This window comes from Glossina fuscipes, unplaced genomic scaffold (genome assembly GCF_014805625.2).
Source record: "Glossina fuscipes isolate IAEA_lab_2018 unplaced genomic scaffold, Yale_Gfus_2 112, whole genome shotgun sequence".
NCBI classification, from domain to species: domain Eukaryota; kingdom Metazoa; phylum Arthropoda; class Insecta; order Diptera; family Glossinidae; genus Glossina; species Glossina fuscipes.
Genome location: NW_023998455.1, coordinates 5,060,040 through 5,080,993, shown reverse-complemented (window position 1 = coordinate 5,080,993; position 20,954 = coordinate 5,060,040). Strand labels below are relative to the sequence as shown.

Here is a 20,954-nt window from a genome sequence, read left to right as displayed (position 1 = left end):
ACATTTATTGTCTAAGGGCACAGGAAGTTGTTGTGCCTTAAAAAGTTTTATTTAAGTCGGAATTGTAGAGTGGAGTTATTTTTGGCATACACGTTTTACAACATCAATGACCGACTTTTGTGTATAAGCTTGGCTTAAAAGATCGAAGGTCGAAGGTGCAGCGAACCCTTACTCGCATTCATGTAAGTGTTACACCTTTAAATATTTTAATTATATTTTCTTTTTGCTACTATTCTCTTGCCGCCAAAGTGAATAACATCTCACCTGACTAAAAATAATTTGTATTTTCTTCAAAGGCACATATCTCTTCTTAAAAGTTAAATGCATTCAGTTTTAGCGGAAAGGAAGCGAGATGTCTCGCAGAAAGATTACTGTCTATTTACTTGTTGCACTTAAATAATGCTGCGCAAATAGTTGAAGTCTTACAGTTGAATGAATACACTAATGTTTTGTTGATATGTTAAGAGGCTTTTATTAGCATTTTATGGAAAGTGCTCTTAATGAGCACACAGCGAATTTAAACAATTTCCACATCCATTTTTAAATTGAATGCCATCTACGTGATATGTTATTGTTTTAACACAACACATGTCGTGACTATTATCGTAAAGAATTTGCTCCTAGTGGGATATATATTAGATTATGAAGACGTCTGTCTTATTGGAATGATGTAAAAGAATAAAGAAAAAAAAAAAAAGAGGCGATGAAAGAGTTTAAGAGCTTTTCTTTGAGTAGGTTTTGTGAAATATTAAATGAACTCAAGTAAAATATTAGTTAAAAGGTAAACAACACCAACAACAAATTAACAAAAATGTTGAATGTCATACATTTACGAAATATTCAATACGGGAAATCATTATTAAATCAAATCAATTCAAAAATGATACCATGACGTCATGTTGTCTTGGAGTTAGATTCATCATGGCGTTGAATTTTTCGGATGGCAACAGACTGACATGATGATGTGATATTGATGCACAATTGAATTGTGCCAAGCATTATGTTTTTGCGGGAAGTGAACTTACATCTGGACTTCCAGAGCATTCATAATTATGTTTGTGACCTCGTTACCGATACCAACTTATTTTATTGATAATGTGAGGAAAATTTTGAGAAATTTTTTTTAAGAATTAGTCGATTGTAGCCGATTGCTTTCATTGAGAGAAAGCCGTTCTTTCGATTTGATTCATGAGAATGTAATTGGATTTACACGAATTTACACAAGCACCAGATCGACTTGCGAATAACGGAACGGGGAAAATTGTACTCTCGGAACAAGGGGAGAAACAAATAAAATGAATACAAATATCTTTATACAAATGTTTCTCAAGCTTGTTTAGATTGAATACCAGAGTAGAGTTCCCTTCGAATGACTACGAAGAGGAAATGGCTCCAGAATACAAAGATGTTGAGCCTCATTGATCTATTTTTCCCACGCTTAAGAGCCAAACCTTAAGCTTTAGACATAGTACAAAATCTTTATTATATCAGTTCTATATGCGAGAGAATTGTGGGTACTTACCTACTCCCTTAGATGCCGTACGGAAACTCATCAAAACCAACATATTCTTTGGTCTGTCTAGTGTTTAAAATAAATGTTTGGAATATGTTTAATCCACACCTATTTCTTTCGAGATAGCTTCACTTGCTATACCTTGTACTGCTTGTGGTATAAGAGCATATTAGGTGTTTGCGGTTTTATGCAATATGCAGAGAGACTTGATGTAGACCCACTTTTCATCATACCAAACGATTAAGAAAATGATTGAAAGCTTATCTATTCGCCTGCTTGTCCGTCCGTCTGTCTATACTGTTGCGTTCAACAAAGAGGATCGCAATGTTTGAGTTATTTTGATGATGACGAGTTTTGGCGCAACGGCGAACACTATTGAAAATAGGCTCGATTCGGATCGGATCCCTTTTTCGTTCACTACCCTTGGAAAATTGTTATTTATTAATAAAATCAAACATTTCCCTTTATTACTTAATATTTATTTTTTCTTGCTAAGCTCTTTGTAAAAGTCATATACACTGATGGGTCTCTCCATCTTTTACGACCAGATTAAGGTTGCATGTATAGGTGCACATATATGCAAATTTATTTGATGTCACATAACAGGGCGACGCCTCTTAAAGTCCAATGCTTGGGATTTAGATCAGTTTCAAAATCAATAGAACCAACGTATTTCGCATCCGTGCGCTGAGGCTTACGATAAATGGGGCATTCATAAAGTTTCGGATCTTTACCGGCCGTAGTATTAATTGCAAAAATATATATAACCGGCATTTGTTCATACAATACTTTCATTTTCGATTCGATTAATTTACCACAGCGGCGATCTAGGGAAGCGCCTGCAAAATAAATAAACAAAATGAGAAAAAATTAAATCTCATAGAATTTATAAAGCATTTTAATGTCTTGTATTGCTAGCTAGCGACACGACACCCCTTCACAACAAATATTATGCATAAGTAAATATATGTTCATGTAAATATTATTGATATTAGACAACGGGGTGTGGGTGTTCGTGACGTTTTCTCATTTCAAATTCAAAGGCATTTCTCTTATGCTTTATACATGAATAGCACTGCGAAAGTATGTTAAGTTTTTGCGAATATATGCATTAGCCAGAAAGATTTTAGATCTTATTATACCAATCGGTTCAGAATCACTTTTTGCATCGATCGAAACTTGCCTATCCGTCTGCCCGTCTGTCCGTCTGCCCATCTTGTTTTCTTATCTTCAAACCAAAGACCGTAATTTTTGCGATATTTCGATAAAGTTTATCAGACCTTATTTGCAATAGCCCTTATATGAATAACTGCATTAAATCGAAACGAAACGGTATTTAATGATGGTCCATTTCCCACTATAGTCTTCTTAGTTGTTTATGTTGTAAAGAAGGGTAAGACTTTTTAGATTAGTTTTAATATATATTTCTTTAACAACCTTTATGTTACTTATGTCAATTCTAATGTCTTTTTTGTGTTATTAACTCTCGTTACCGTTACTGCGATTAACGCCGCGTTCCGCTTTAGTTTCGTGCATATTTTTTAAAATGCTATTTTTTCCCCTGTTTTGCTTTTCTTCTCTCATCATTAATCCCTTGTGATGTAAGTTGATTTCGTAAGAAATTACACAAAAAGATACGCATGGAAATCTTAAAGAAAGTATGTTGGTATGGAATTTAATATTTAATATGATAATTACGAGAATTACGAAAAGGACGTTGCGACAATAGCAATGAAATTTTTCCAAGTTTGTTTACACAATCCTAACATAATTCAATGTATAACTAAGAAAGGGGACAAAAACTAAAACTAATATCCTTCCAGCTATTGAGAAGATCTACCAGACATTTTCTTAAAACCCTCAGCCATTCGCCGTTTACACTGCGGAGTGTGTACTAAGTTTTATCGCACTTATGTAACAATTGGATCGATCCCGAATCATTTTGTGAAGAGTTTTAAGCATGTCTCTCTCGCTCTCTCTCTCTGTCCGATGTCTGTCCATGGATGCTTTCGTCCAAACCAGATATCGAATGTTTCTTACACATTTGAATATTTCGACGAAATTTAATACATCGCATTGTGCATACTGATGCAAGGACGGACTCTGGTAACGACGAATTGGGTCGAATCTTTTTTACGGCTAGTCTCCTTGTAACGTCTTGTTTTACAAAATCCGCAAAAGCATGACCAATAGAATGGACCAATTTTTCAAATCCACTTTCATCTAACCTTTCCAGTTCACCACCGTGTAAAAACTCGTATACCTTTAGTTATAAGTTTGAGAAATTTATCACGAAAATAAATGAATTATGGCATCACGCGATGTTCTGTAGGATATTTAACGCTCAGCCTTGCCCGACAATGCTACTAGTACTTTCTGTTTGCGCACCTATTTCCATTGGATTTAATGACTTGCGAAGTTAAGTTAAGTTTCTATGCTTGATAATATTGGGTGGGCGTGGTTGATTTTTTTGAATTGTTTTGAAAAATACTTGAAATTTTTATTGTGTATTCTTTCTAATTTATGAGGAACGATTAGGGAAATTTCGTATTCTCAGTTTATTTTCACTGCAGGCTTGTCCTTCGACCGATATGGCCCATCAGTTCAATACTAACCTGCATGCAAGAGCTTTCAATGCTTTTGGTAAATTTAAACCCAATGGCTACATTCATGGAAACAGGTGAACGCTCACAATGCATTTTACGTGAACGGACAAGCGGACATCAAAACATTTACATTTGCGGTGCCTGAAGCTTTCTTCTGAATAAACGGAATTTTTATTTACAAAAGTTGATGATTAAAATTTTTAAAATTCATATGCTTTAAGACCGCAATAAAACTAACAAATAATATTTATATATAGCATAATATGTATATTCACCGCAATCAGTGGTCACTAATTGTGTATCAACACTTGATTATAAATTTTGATTTATGCACAAGCAAGCAATGCTTTTGCAGAATTGCAATTCAGTTCTAGAAAGATTTCCATAAAGGGACTTAACTAATATTTGTATGGTATTAGCCTATGCGAAAATATTGTGCTATCAAAATGTAATCGATCTCCGTGATGTCTAAACAATGTAAAGAGCACGCTTTAAGCATTAAAGAGACATAAATATGAAATCGTAATATATTCAAGATCTTCAGCCGTTTTTGTAAAGAAATGACGATATTATTTTATATAGAATGTAAACAACAGTAGGAAACTGCAAACTTGCAAGAACTTAAATACCTAAGTAAAGGAATGAGAATAAAAACAAAAAAGACGAAAACATGTAAAAAATGAAAATAAAAATTCATGTGGTCTCTTCCTTTTACGTATGTACGTGTATGACAGTTGTATTCACTTGTGTAAAAAAAAAAAAAAGAAAAAACACGCTCACCCTCCAGAAATAGACCATGAACATAGACTCCTTCAGTAGGATACTCAGTGATGTCCTCTTTGTTGTATCTCGTTATTTGATTTTGCAACACAACCGAGTCGAGAGCCCATCCTTTGTGAGCTCTGGTTACTTCCTGTTCACCATAAGAGGTAAAAACACACACACACAAAGAAGAGAAGAATTAGAAGAAAAAAGCAATAGATAAAATAATTGTACAACTTTTTATGCAATGTCAACTTGTTCCAGTGCGTCCATTAAAGAAAAAAATTCCATAAGAATAACATTCTTTTAGAAAGCACATGCACATGGGAATGAAAATGGTATGTATATATATATATATACGTTAGGTATGTAAGACAAGAAAATAAAAAAATATAAAAAATCATAAAATTGAAATAAAAACATATAAAAACATATTAATACAAAAATGAGAAGAATTTGTGTTTGTTTACCTTTCGCAAATTTGCCTTTATTTGCAATTAATTTTGCGAACAAAAACCTTTGACGTAGTTAGCCGTTCATTAATTTACCAAAAACCACAAGAACATATTTATCACTAATCTGGTTCGATAGCGTGGCAGCGTCTTACTATAGTACTGCCTAAGTACATTATTAAATCCCACAAATTGTGTCAACACGAACTTTATTAAACCATCAAATAAAATTTTCTGTCGCTTATAGTCTGTCAACTGTCTTTGCCATCATTTTGTAGGTTTTTCATTAGTTTATTACATTAATCCCTCCTCTCTCTCTCTCTCTCTCTTTCTCTCTCTATTCACTTATTTTAACATCAAAACTTTGAAGCAGTAATGAAAATGTTGAGTAAATAATTTGCTCTAACGCCTGTCACATAATGTGTTTTAAAAGGATCTACGCGTAATCACAAAAATTATTAAACAAAAAAATATTATTAAATTTTAAACAAACTTGTATTGCTACAAAGTTGCTCTTAAATTCATTGCAAAGGTTCCATATACAGCAAATTCTTTTTTTACACGGTCTTCTTTACACTTTTAATAAAACAAAAAGTATGTTTTTTTAATTCTTCCCGACAGTTAAATTAAACATAGCTGACATATTTACTGATGATAGCATTTTTAGTCCAGTCCGCAATAAGCGTGCTTGCTTCTTATCAAGTGGCTTTGAATAGTTGCGGAATTTATTTTTATCTTAATCTCAATTTAAATAATTATATGTTGTAGTAATGGACTACATCTTTCACTGCACAATAATTTTAATCTTTTTTTTTTGTAATAAAAACATGTAAAAACATTTATTTTTTTACACGGTTTTGAGAAAAATACGTAGAGTTTTTTTTTATACGATTTTTTTTAAGTTATGGCAAATCTCCAAAAATTTAGCATATGCTGCATCTAGCTTTTTATAAGATTTTTTTTTGCACGGTTTTCTAAGGAACGTGTCTACCACGTAAAAAAAGTGTTGGGCACAGGTATGTAAGGTACAGAACTATTTCTTATGAATAAGATGTCGTCGCTCTATCGTTCATTCGGCTCAGTTCCAATGTTCAGATCTTGTTTTGTGAGAACATTTTTGAAATTCGAAAAACACTCATGACAAAATGCGCAACCATTAGAAATTGTTGCATGTCTGCTCTTTTCCCGAAATTAGAATCTCAAAATTGTAGAGGTCGTCTTCCAAATCAGAAATCGACTTGATCATATCGAAGATTCGCTCGTAAGTACCAAGTTGCACATAAGTTGGGTAAAGTGCTACGAAAATATACAAAACTATGAAAAGGAATAAATACAAAAGAATAGCGGATGTCGATGGATCTTTGTATTTTTTTCTTAGTCCTTATGAAGTGTTATCAATTCTTATCTAACTAAAATTGAAAGTTTGTAACATATATGTTTATACAAAACGATACACTAGCGGGAGCAGATTTTTCGCTCTGTCTTGTAATAAAATATTGTTTATATGTTGGTTGGAGGTATTGCGTCGATGCCTAATATTTATAAATTCTTCCTTTTAATACTTATTATCGCAGAACAAAGGTACACTAGAGAATACTACAGATGATATGCACCAAAGACACCATAAATTATATGTATATACTATGGGTCAGCTTAAGAAATTGAATGCATTTAAACCTGTTTATCTGAAAATTGTATAAAACTCGACTTGTCTGGGCTACTCAGGCTTATAATACGATTAAGCTGTGAACTATAAGTCGTAACGACTGCTTAAATGTAGATAGAATTGGAAATTTGCCACTTCTATGTGGCAATCTCCCAGAACATTAAGTAAAAAATTGTATCTGGTAATTCATAAAAGGAATTGATCCAGAACTACTCAACATTACTACTCAAGATTACTATGAGCGCAGTGAACCTGTTAAATGTGTACCCTGTAGTGACTTTATCTTTGTATGGGCCGTATTTGATCTGAATGTCCTTCATAGAGTATTCATGAATCCCTTGAGAGGGTGACTGATTGCTTAAGGACAAACATTGTTTCGAGAATACGCCTTTGTCGTTTTTTTCAATGCTCTCTTAACTATATTCTTAACTTTTTAACTTCGGAGCACTTTGTTCACTTATAGCAACTACAGGCTTTCTTCCTAAACATATTTTGTAAACTTATTTATAAAATGTATTCATCATAAGTAAACAATTATACAATAAGGTATTAAGTTAAGAAACTTTCGGTCGCCAACTGGTAACCACATAGAGCAAATGTCTTAACATCCACCTCTAGATGGCTGACTCACGATAGGAGTGCATTTTAAAAAATTAATTTATGCCATACCCTTTGCCATTATAATTGCGGTCCCTAAAACAATCTATGCGTCCATTATATAACCGAAGAGCATGTGCTTGGCACACCTGCCTTTAAGATCGATAAGCGAGACAAAAATGAAATTGCCTTAGGAAAGTATTGGCGTGTTGATGTTCGCTTCTTTTCAATCATTTCATTTCCCGAAAAGAAGCGCTAAATAATTCTCTAAATATACTCTAGTAGTTGTTCAGAGTTTCGAAACGAGGACAAAGAAGTTTAGGATTTCTTTAAAAACTCTTAATTAATAAAAATTCTATTCAATAAAATTTTGTTAGCCTACAATTATAACAATAAAATCATGGAAACATGGCTGATGTGCGTGCTCATGCAATTGTCTTATGTATCTCAAAATTTTTCAGATTTACAAAAAAAAACTAAACAAATAAACTGTATTGATGAAATTGATATAGAGTTCGACAACAAAAATACCTCAACTGAAAACCAAAAATGTTTTAACAAGATTATGACAATGCAATCTCTCATACAAAACATCGTGCAGGCTTCGAGGAAAAGTGTTTGTGTGTAGAAAGAGAACTAAAACGAATTGAAAAGAAAAAAAAAAGAAATAATAATTTATCCACCTGACGCATAGCAGTTAGAAAGCCTTGTGGATTAAAAAACCCAGTCATCCAGAATACCTGAAAATATCAGAGATTGAACGCAAATAAAATAAAGTGAGAAAGCTTTAACATTTTGAAAGCCATAACATCTGTAGATGTAATAAAATAAAAAATAATCTATATATGTAGGCATAAACATTGTGAATAGATTTTCATTCAATACTTACTTTAGGCCGATCTGTCGACAACCATGCACGGAATTGCGTATTACGCTCCAATAATTCTGTATACCAAAAGCCCAATGTTGTTGATTCCCAGGATATCTATTGGGGACACAATGTTAATGCAAAGGTGTACACATATATAAATTTTAAATAAAATATTTATGCCTGTACTCATAATAGAAAATATTCCCTTTGAGATAGATGCCTGACTGAGAAGCACTTGACATGGATATAATTTTAGAATGAAATAAGAAAAAAATCTTTTTTTGCTCAATAAATTCGCCGCGACCAAATCGTTTATATCCGTCACTGCATTCTTAGGGGAACATACAAGAAACAACAAAAAAGCTAAATATCCCTACTCTGTAAACTTAGGAGCGTGAAGATGTGCCGTCTTTTAGTGTTTAGTGTTTAGTGTGCCGTCTTTTAGTGTCCCGCCGAAGGACGAGGAGCTTATTCATTTGTCAAACCATTTGCAACACCCCATCAAAATCTGAATCGATTTATGCATTGCCATCTGTCCATCTGTCCGTTAGTGTAATGTGTGTTTTCCTGGGCGCCAAGGCTATCGACTTCAAATTGGAGATTAATGCGCGCAGCTTAATACTGAAAATGATAGCTTAACCAGAGAGAATATCTCTGTTTTCGAAAAGGAAGGGACAATTGTTGTTTTTGTTTGTTTTGTTTTTTTGCTTATTAGTCATGAACTACAGAAAATCAATCTGCAGAACTTCGCATATATACTCTATGGATGATAATGTAGTATCTGTACAAAAATGGGAGATATTGACCACACCTACCCAATATTATAGAGTAGAAATAAACTTTAAAAATCCCATAAAGTACACATATTCTTGGCCAGCTTTAAATTTGAAATGCACTTAAGCACGTCCGTCTGCTGCTCATCTGTTCAACTGTACGAATATCTGTGGTAAACATTCTCCCATTTGCTAAAATGAATTGATGGCACCTACAAATTAGCAAAAGAACCAAAGGTCAAAGGACACAACCGCACTACGTTGCTATACACAATACCAACCTATGTGCAAGGACTTCCAATATTTCTGCCAAATTTCAAGTCATCAAGGTTCATTCTTGTGGCCAGGAGAAGGTTTACAACAGACAGTACACAGACAGACAGACAGTGATGTTTAATGATGATGATTATCAAATATATACTTTGCGGAATGGTTTTGACAAACTAAAAAAAATTAAAGTCAACAATTTCATAATGGACGAGATCTTCTACGCAAACTTTTGAGATCGCTTATGAGCACATAAACAAAAAGCCAAATTACTTCCATCAGCTAACAAATATTTGCGGGTAGATACGTTACCAAAAAATTCGTGTAAAAAAAGATATTGGCTGAATGGAAAAATTGTAGAATGGCTTCAGAATAGAATTCATTGAAGAATTTATTTCGTGCCTAGAAAATCTAATTCATTAAATATATTAAAGTAAATTATACTTTTAAAAAACCAAACTTAATTGCGTAGAAAATATATTACGTTTTTTTTGCTCGATGTATAATTCGTGGATTGAATAGTGAAAAATATATAGTACGAAGTTGCAGAGCATATTTGCAAGGAGTGAGAATGAAAAAATGCTTAGAAATGTGAAAAAGAAAAAAAAATCATCAGTAAAATTCATTAAAAAAAAATTCATGGAATAGTGTGAACAATTCGTGTAAAATGAGATTTTTTCTTCTTTTTGTAAAATGGGAATTATGCACCTTCCCAGACAAAGTGATTTTCATTCCACACGACTTGTGCAAAGTTATGAAAAATCTGAGATCAAACTGATGCGGTTTTATGCAAATACATAATATAAACTATAATCGCGCATACTGTCAGGTAAATCATTGCAAAGTAGAGCAACGATTTGAAGAAGTATGCTTCGTTGAAATAAAATGTCAACAACATTACCTCAATCGAACATATACATACCATATATATATATATATGCATATATATATATAAAGCAAAACAAAAATAAATATTGCAGTATAATCAGGCATTGAAGATATTGTAGTTGAACAACAATTACTATTCACCTTCATCCATGTTTCCGGTATGCGGGCATCGTACATAGCATCCAAGGACTCCTTTAGTGCTGGGCTCATTACAATAGTGCCGTCAATTGCCAATTTCAGATCACATAAGCATGAAGAAACGCGTTTTAATACTCTTTGCATTCGATCGATTTCTTGTCTATTCAATTACCATCATACACATGAATGCAGTATAAAAAATTATGCACAAAAAAGGGAAAATATTGAAAATTATAATATAAATGAATTTTCATTAATATTATAACATAAATAAAATGTCAGCTCATATTCATCGTTAATAACTTTAAAGCAAACGCGATGAAAGACACGTTACACATTTTAAGAAACATAAAAGAAACACACACACTTTTACCTGAGAAATATATTCATAGGCAAGAGTATACCCATACGTGTTAAATTTTCACGCACTTCATATGTATTATATTGCTGTGGCAATTTCCTGAGCATATCATCGGCCAATTGATAGACAATACTTTCACGTGTCTCACCACCGCCGCCACCACCTTCCTTCGGTTGCACGCTTAATATTGTATCCAATATGCCTGGGCAAAGAGAGCAATTTTTATTTTTCTTTTCTTACATAACTTAAATGAAAGGCAATTTCATAATACATGCATACGTATAGGCATGTTAAGAGGAGGATAATCAAGTAAAATTCCAGTTTATATAGAATTTATTTGGTACTACCAGCCAGATAACCAGAACAGAAAAAAAAAAATTACGATAAATTTCGAACTTAAAATCGTTAAATCGTGGAAAACGTATAAGGGAAAGAAATCGATTCGTTCTGCATTATGTGCTTGCTCTAACCTTTCGCCGAATTAATTTGATATGTTATATCAGCATTTGAATGCAATCCAAATACTTCGGGTGTATCGTACGTTGGCAGCATATTAATGTAATCAATAAATCCTTGCAAATTTTTTGTATTTGGTACTTTATAACCTTTGTAGAATTCAAACGACGAACTTAGTAGACCTTCACAAAACCATACAGCCGTAAAGGTATTCAGCAAGCGTTTATCGAAATCATCTGTAACCCGTCCTCCGTATTGCACTTCACCTATCATATATACTAATGTTTGCCATGATACTCCTTTCTTTGGATCCATTTCGTCTAAATGATTTTGTATGAATTGCACGCTGGCCGCAAAATCGGCCGCATTAAATTCGTATGGTATATTCCAGCCCAAAGGTCCAAATTTGCGTCTCTCTTGTACTATCGTGTGCAAAAATGCCACAGTATATAGCAAAGTCGGCCATTGTGAAGCGGATGTGTAATCTAAGAAATCCTGTGTAAAAGCCTGCAATAGTTAAGCAATAGTTTAGTTAACATACTTTTTACGCAAGTATAAAGCCTCTACTATGATTCTAAGGCTTCTTCTTCTCTCCTTTATTCTTAAATATACATCAATCAGTTAATTTTGGGCACGTAAAGCCCACCACTATTTCTAGTGAGCGGTATACCGCTATTGTTGGCGAGCAAGATAACAGGGTCACAAAGTGAACAGATAGGTAGAGTGATTGGTGTTTGGTGCGTTGAGCGAATGGACCGACAAACACACAGAATGAGAGGCAGGACAGAGTGAAAGTTGGATAGATGGGCGGACAGTGGCATTCAGTAACTGAGAGAAATCATATCAAACCAATTGAAATTGATCGACAATATGTATGTGCATCCTTCTCATGCATTTTCGAGTGTAACAAATCAGAAGACAGTATTCGCAGTATTTTTTGGGCTTCTTGTGATAAGTAAGAAAACTTAGTGTAACTTACCTGATAACTACGTTTCAAACTAGCGCGTATACCTTGCGGGGGTTCATTGGTAAATTTAATTGCCATTTGCAGTAGACCGATAGGAAATTCATTGTGCGGCTCGGTGGTCACCCACATGCGAAATGAATCTTCAACATATTCTGTCTCCACTAACATATCAATAATTTCGGAGCAAAATGGTAAAGACAAATGTACATTTTGTAACAACACCCAACCCCCCGAAGCCATTGCATCCATAATCATTTTACGTGCATGACACTCTTGCCCCTGCCCCATGGACACTGATTTTAGGGCTGCAAGTAGAATATTAAAAATTATGTCGATTTTAATCCTTAACCAGGGGACTTACGAATTCCTTTTTGTTTAGCTAAAGCTGCTATCTGCGTAGTGGGATCTGATCCTATAGACAACAAACAAACAAATGGCGTTCTCGGCTCCGATTCGGTCCAGGTTAATTCCAAATCTAAAATTTGCATTTCGCTGTATTCTGAACCCAAAGATTCTAAACTTATTAAAAATTTCAATTAAAGTCGCTCGTAATAAAATTAAGTAAAAATGTTAAACCTTCTATGTATCTCTTGGCTTGTGATATAGTACGATCCGGACACCAAGAGCGTATAAGAAGAAGTTTACGGAAACCATCCAAGGAACCCTGATAACCACAAGGTATTTCTTCATTTTCGGGCTTCTCGGTTTCATACCAAATACGCCAGTCACGTTCACTCGCTTCAATCTTAATAAATGCAAATGGGAATAGACGTTATACGAGACAGGTAAAACTGAAACATCTGTCAACCAAAAAAAATGTATATAAGTAGCCAGGAATGTCACGTTCACGTCTCTCAAACCCAAAAAAAAAAAAACTGTGACCGTTAAAAACAGAGTTCCGATCTACTATTCCGTACGAAAACATGAACTTTGTAAACTGTAAAGTTCAAAGTAAACTTAGACAACTGAACTTAGACTACAAGTTATTAGAAAATGAAATTTATGTGTGCAAAAGAAATTTGGCTGCAAAATTTCCCTCTTCCTCTTCTTCGTCATCAATAAAAATCACTTTCGTGGGGTGAACGAAAAAAAAAAAAACCGTTCTCTGCTTTCAGAGATTTTAACTAAGAAACTCCCTTTACTCCAAGGTTGACAAAGACGGAATCTAACAAAGTTTTCTTACTTCAATTTTAAAGTGAAAGTGAAACGTATGTTTGCGTGGATGGAGTTTGTCAAAAATCACCATTTCTCTGGTGGACAATTGAATCATCTTGTTTAATAAACGCACGCCATGCATGCACTCTTGCAAATAAACAGTCATGCAACTTACCAACTCGAGCACATTAGCAAATGTGTCTAGTTTGCTTATCTCAACCAAATTCAACCACGTAATATCTAATATCCAACGAAACGGCTTCGGTGTCACAGCATTCAAGTCCAATGAAGCACCGCCTTTTATGAATGCCATAAATTCTTCATGACTTATATTGCCTTTGTGATAATCAATTTTGATGGCCAGCATCAAAGTAAAAAGTTGCTTATGTCGCTCATACAGGCTGCGGTTGGTGAATTTGTACACCTCGTATGTTAAATAACGTAAAATGATGTTAATGCGCTCGTCAGTTATATTCGACTTAGTTGATTTTGTGATAGAATTGTTAAAGATAACCAGAAATTGTTTCAATGAATTTTGATACATGACGTTGACGTTACTCATTTCTACTATTAGAAAATATAAAATGGAGCCGCGTGCAGCTACAGCGCGAAACTCTTCGCGGGCTTTCATTATTTTGCGCTCGGTTACCTCAGAAATTTTCAACTTTTGATTGACTTCCTCGGCAGTAGTTTTAGTGACGCGCAATACTTCAATTAGAGCCTCGTCATCGACTAAAGATCCTTGAGATGAGCTAAGTCGGTACAGAAGATTAGCCTCCAATTCTTTCATGTTTCGCTGATTTCTCATAACAGTTTCAAAAAGTGCGACACGCTCCGCTTCTAAATCGGATTTTTCCATAAGTATTACGCGACCCAATAATTGATCCTCTAGGCCTCTCATTGTCACTGTGAAATCTATTATCGATGTTTTAGCACTAATTTCAGGGCTAAAGGGCGGATTAGGTAATTTAGTCGTAATGTATAACATAAAGCCAGGCATTACATCGCATTCTTTATCACCCACTAGTACTTTCTCTATACTTCCAGATTTGATAAAATTCTTTTCTAAAACGTTATCGATAACTGGATCCAATTCTACTCCTACATCTTCGATGAGTAACGGTCTTCCCAAAGATAGAGCGTCTTCCAAATGCGTACGGAAATATTTATGATTCAATGAAGTGATTTGTAATTCATTTTGATCTTCTTTTGATTTTATCCATAATTTTCCCTGGGTCTGTGGGTCTATTAATAGAGGGTAACTACTAGATTTAGTCGCTATTAGAGCGTTTTGCACCGATAACTCATCATTAGGTAAACCCTGTAATGTCCATTCGGAAACCGTAGATGAATCTACCAGCATATTAATAATATTTAAGCTAATGGTAAAGGGTATTGCTTTCTGCCTCAATATACTCATCCAAGTTCTGATGAGATTTGCCCGAAAATCTTGATTATAAGGACCACAATATGATAGAAATCCGGTAGCTAATAACACGTCGCCTACTAATTTTCCTAATTGAATTTTGAATTCTTTACTTTGATTTGTCCAACGTAATTTTTCATCTGACAAGCCATTAATTAGAGCAGTGGCTGCTGTCATTTTACGTAGACATACATTAGCAGCATCGGTCAGGCGTTGCTTTTCGCCCACTGCTTTGTCATATTGATTCTTAACGGCCTGTAAAGCTTCCTCACGCTCATGCAATTGGTCTTCCGCTGCAGCTAAATCATCCATCGCAAGCTAAGGAAAAAAAACATATAAATATATTCCTTCCATATATTCCTTCTAGTAACCACGTTCTATACATATGTACTTTTGCTTACCTTTAGTCTTGCTTCCTGCATTGTTAAATTTGCTTTAAGTGGCAAAACTTCCTTATTGACACTATGAAAGAAAGACATAGCTTTCGTCCACGACAGCAAGCCAGCCACATCACCACATACCCTGCGCGCCATGTCCATATTGTAATCTTCCATGCGGAAATATGGCTGTAATAAATCAATCATTTCGTCGTTGATAGTATCCTTGGGATAGTTTTGCAATTGCAATAGGAATGTTGCGCTAGCCATCATCTATAATTTAAATTATTAAGCCTTTTATGCCAATCATTATAAGGGCGCCTACGCAAACAATTGACATACCTTTAAAGATTCTTGCCACGATGGTTTAGGGCAAGGTGTACCCGAATCCGGAATGCAGGGGTGCAGTTTGCGTTTGAAAAGTATCAATACGCTATCCATAATACGCATTATCAAATGTGGTGGACGTCCCAATTTGCGCACTGTGGCTATATGTGCCGGTTTGATTGTATTCAAAGCCATCTCAGCCTCCTCTAGCGCCGGTTTTGCTGCCTCTAATTTTTCTTCCGCTAACGCTTTCTCATGAGCAATGCAAGACACTAACGCTTCCGCTTTATCTTTAACTATAAGCACTTGATTTTTTACGATTTCAGCTTGCATAGCTCTCTCAGTGACTTCAGCCAAAACTGACTCTGCCTTCTTGGAAGCTTCCACCAACTCTTCCTCCATTACTACCAAATCTTTCTTAAGAATTTCCACGGAAGCAGAAGCTTCTTTAAGTTTCTCGAGACCTGTGTCCATTTTTTCAACGCCATCGCCCAATTCTTTTTGCTTTTGTTGATAGATATTTTTATATCCCGCTATAAAATTCAAATAAGATTTTGGTGTGACATGAGTTGCTCTACGGAAACGTTGAAAATATTCCTGTGATGTTTCAGCGACTACATCTTGAATGGAACCCAAAGCGTTGACCAATTCTTCTTTAACCTCCGGTGTACACTCAATTTCAAAGTCACTCAGAAAGTGTCGTGAAACCGAGACAAGGGCATCCTTGGGCCAAGGTTGGAACCAATCGACGGTGCAGCCCGACACCAAAGCTGGAAAACGTTGCACCCTCGATCGGAATGTTTCTCCCACGGGAGAAAAACAAAAGGCTACATGGAGATTTGACGAAGTTCGCGCCAAAAAGAATTCCATCACACTTTCCGGAGTAGCGGATTTTCGTTGATTTTCTCTTTTCATTATTGGCGTTAGTTCTTGAATAATCTCGGCCTGTTCGTCACGAGAGAATAAATTCGATATCACACCGGAAGATAGGATATTATTGAGATATTCCAGAAAACCCTCTTCTTTAATGTCCATATCAGTAAATAGGAATGTAGTGCCTTTGCCTTGAACACCGCAAGTGCGATATAAAAGTTTAAGATCTTCTAAGAAATTAGCAACATTGTAGGACCGAGTAAGAGCAATTTGGAACGTTTTGTAACCGGCTATAAAAGAAGCCAATTTGGTTAGAGATTGTTTCCCTGAACCGCCTACTCCGACCAGCATGACGTTGCCACGGGGATGCCGTATTATTCGTGAGATCTTTACCAAATGCAACATAGCATCTGGAAAGAAGACCAAATCCATCCCAGAGCCTCGCACCATTTCATTAAATTGAGCGAGAAACATGACCAGACGCTCGCGGAGCACTTCATGAGAATTCACCGGCTCATAGACTTTGGGTAGCTCCATGTCAGCATCCTCGCCTTCTTCACCTGTGGGTTCAGGAGCATCACGCATGAAGTCTACAAATACCGGATTCGGTATAATCATGGTTACATAATTTTCGCCCAACTCGGATCGCACTACACACATCAATTCCGAACTAAACCATTCTTTATCGTGAATATTAGTGAAACGATCAGCAAATACTCGTGTACATTCGTGCTTCCACAAAGCCATCAAAACACTTTCCGTCGTTATAACAGTAGACAAGGTACCCACCATGCCTTGCCATACGCGAGATAAATCACGTAAACTGAAAACATAATGAAATTTGGCAGGCGTAGGCAGAAGCTTTTCACGTGTACGCTGCCACATGAGTCGCGTTACCACTATAAGCTTTTTCACCAAATTGCGGACCTCCGGTATAAAGCCTCTTTTTGCATTGTAATGACCTTCGCCGATTACACGGAAAATTTTATCAATCGATTCATTGTCGGGAATATTGCAATTGAAAACGCAAAACTGACGCTTCAAACGGGAGGGTATATCGTTTCGACCCCCTCCTGGCAATCCCATAGCGGCCACATACTGCACATCCACAATGGTGGTAAAATCACCAGGCTTCTCTAAACTGTAAAATCCCTTCATATCCATCGATTGGCGAACTATTTCATTAGTAATTTGATCTCCCCACTCATTAATTTCCGGTAAATTAATATCATCGATAAAAGCAATTAGCTTACGGCCACCAGGTGGCCCAAATGTAACACCTACCCTTTTTTCAACATAACTTTCAATAGTGCGTTGAAATTGGTACGGACTTGTAGCTGAGGAGAAATTAAAAGACCTACTCATGCAGGTTTCAGCGTTCATTTTTTTCATGAAATTTTTCATTATGACCGTTTTGCCGGTGCCCTGCTCACCGATAAGCATCACGGCCTTCTCTTGGTTAGCGATAGTTCCAATTAAGTAATCCATGCGTACATTGTCAACGATGGGTACCAATATGTTTAAATAATCCGGTGTGGATACTTCAGGGTACATATAGGGTGTAACCAATGTCTTCCAAGAATGCCAAGCGCCAGCCGGCGAAACGAAGAAATCAAATATACTATTTTCAGCAGGCGTGCCTTTGGCATAATCCAAATCCGGAAAAGTTTCTTTTATATATAAATTTAATTTCATGCGGTCCGTGGAACTAAGATAGGCTCCCAAACCCCAGGCTAAAGCAAAGATATACAAGCGATGTAAATGTTCCGGGGTACAAGTATCTTTTTTCTCTTCAACTATTGCGTCTTCTGTTGCATCTTCTAAATAAAGAAAATTCGGAAAAGTAAAAAAAATGAAATAGAATAGATGAAATCTCACTCTCTCTCATCTCGCATCTTAAACAAAGATAATTAGAAAATTAGGAGGAAAAGAAAAAAGAAGGTGATGAAATCAAATCGAATTCTCTTGAAGCGATTACGAAATAGCAGAGCTTAAACGTTGACAAGCACATTATGCACAGGCACATTTTTAATAGATAATACGATCATTCACTTATATATATATATATATATATATATCCATTTCGTTAGAAATATTTAAAAAAAAGTGTTCAAAGTAGAAAAAGTGCGGCCAGAAAAGTTAGTTTTGCTTCATTACAGCTTTGATAAGTAAGACTTAGGAAGACCATAGGTATTGGAAAAAGGCAAAAAATACTTTACCATCATCACTTGGTGGAAAAGGATTAATATCGAATCTCATAGTTTTTGCTGAAAATGTGAAATGTTATGAAACATATTTTACATGTACTTAAATATATGCTTAACCTTACACATAGTGTAATTCTAAATAATCTCTTATTATCGATGAACTTATCAAGTTTATAATAAATTTTTTTGAAATATTGCGCTTACCCTCTTGGCTATCTTTGCTCGAGACACTGACAGCTTGTTCATCGTCATTTTTCACAGGCACTAATCCCTCCAATACGCATAACATTTGGCGAACAATATTGCATTGCAAGACGGGCATCAATAGTTGTAAATTTTGTGTACCCCAAGAATACACTGGAACAAAAGTACGCTTGAAAAGATCGGAAAACACCGTTTTCTCACCCGGGGCCCGATTTTTCAACCAAGCTTGCACAACTTTAAAAAAAAAGAACAAAACAAATGAAAAAACAAGATCATCTTTTATATCTCTTTATAGCCTACTAGGCCTTGAATCCAATCCCGATGAACTCATATAGACCATGCCGTTACGCGACACTGTCGCTGGCGAAGCATTATCAATATTATGAGGCTCAAATATTATCTTAACTGTGGGAGCCATCGTTAAACGATCACCATTCGCTAGAGTTAGGGTTTTGTTATCGTCTAAAACCGAATTCAAATTTTCAATCCATATACTATCAACGGGTCCGTCTAAAACAAGCCAAACGTGTTCGCCACTTTTTAATTTCAATGTTTTACGCCATAAAGCCGAGAATATGCCATCAGTCCAATCGTTAGTCGCTACATCTAAGCGACCGAACATTTGAGCAGCTGTTATAGCTTTCGGATTCATACGCATCTCACGATGCGAATCGCCCAACTGTGTCATAGCTTTCATTAGCGTGTGAATGCAAGTCGTTTTGCCAGCACCACTGGGACCCAAAGTCATAATTCCGTGCCGCACATTTTGTGTTTCATATAACTGTATCAGTTTCAACACCCACGGTGGATGATATATCAAATTGGCTTCTTCAGTTTGCTGAGCAATGGCAGCCTCCAATTCGGCATAATTCGTTTTTTCTAAAGTCTGATTTGGAAACAAATCCGAAACTAATGACATAAATAAGGGCTCATCATCATCAATTAGCTTCGAAAGATTCATATCGCGTAAAACACGCATCACTATAGTGCTTTCCGTATCGCGAGAGTTTCGACGCTTCGCTGCACCCAAGGTTCGTAAGACTGAGAGTATATTGCGTAAACCAAAATCGTAATGCACTTGTTTCGTTAGCTGTTCCTCGCACAATTTATAGAGTGTATAAAATTTTCTAGCTAACGTTATGTTTTCTAAGAAGCCACACGAAGCCAATTTTACTCGTATAATTATCTGGCGATCCGGAACCATCATCGCTACAGTCCGAAATTGTATTTTCAAATTTTCTGGTAACTCTTTACGACCAGCGTAGCCAGGATTCTGGAGAAATAGAGAAAATCCTGATTAGAATGTAAAATACTAAAGTGATTCGCATGCATGCATGCGGCTATGGTTCTATCATCCGGAGTTACTATCTATTAGTTAAGAGAATCAAAATCATCTCTCATTTTAATTGGTTGACTAAGTTTAAGTTATCTATGTTGGGTCTATTATATGCTATGCTAAGTAAATAGGAAAGAAGCTTTTAGCGGCAATTATTAATTAAAATAACGAATCTATTGAAATAGAGTGAAAAGAAGCAGGTATGGCAACGTCAAATTTCCGTCGTACTCGACAAATTAAACAGAAGTGGCTTTTGCCTGCTTTTACTGCCAGACATCAAACTTTCCTTGATCGATTGCACAATCCGATAAGCATCTTGAGTAAAGAGGTAGTTGAACTAAGAAGAAATCCTTTGCGGACCACTGTACATAATCGACGGCGGCAAACAAATGAATTAAAATTTTTAGGCTAAATTTTCCTAATAATAAAACAAGGAAATATTATAACGTGTTGTAGAATAAATTGTGCACTGAGCGCACCGTCTGTTCAACATTTTCGGCGTAATCCTTTTAAAAAAGTAACAATTTTGTTCTTTACACACCGCTAAAGTCATCGCACCTCCAACAAAAACTGAAATTAAGAACGAGGGCTTGACCTATATGCGTTGGCGCTTGGGGACGAACATATGAGTCAAAAAACTGAAAGAGATCTGATTCTCATATCGAAAATTTAATACCAACGACTGTTATTATTATTTGTTTTCCTTCAACATCGAACAGGGACATGAACACC

At 35.6% G+C, this 20,954-nt stretch overlaps 1 protein-coding gene across 1 annotated transcript in view; it reads right to left on the bottom strand.

The window, feature by feature from the left end:
• Positions 1 to 2,098: 2,098 nt before the first annotated feature.
• LOC119639382 (dynein heavy chain 5, axonemal) overlaps positions 2,099 to 20,954 on the bottom strand; it is a 32,777-nt gene continuing 13,921 nt past the window's right edge. The window contains 15 exon segments of the mRNA XM_038036715.1: positions 2,099 to 2,352; positions 4,900 to 5,032; positions 8,280 to 8,336; positions 8,486 to 8,581; positions 10,537 to 10,693; positions 10,907 to 11,096; positions 11,365 to 11,857; positions 12,330 to 12,622; positions 12,679 to 12,831; positions 12,894 to 13,062; positions 13,648 to 15,216; positions 15,300 to 15,548; positions 15,618 to 18,295; positions 18,887 to 19,120; positions 19,187 to 20,159. Of these exon segments, the coding sequence (XP_037892643.1) occupies positions 2,099 to 2,352; positions 4,900 to 5,032; positions 8,280 to 8,336; positions 8,486 to 8,581; positions 10,537 to 10,693; positions 10,907 to 11,096; positions 11,365 to 11,857; positions 12,330 to 12,622; positions 12,679 to 12,831; positions 12,894 to 13,062; positions 13,648 to 15,216; positions 15,300 to 15,548; positions 15,618 to 18,295; positions 18,887 to 19,120; positions 19,187 to 20,159 (7,698 nt within the window).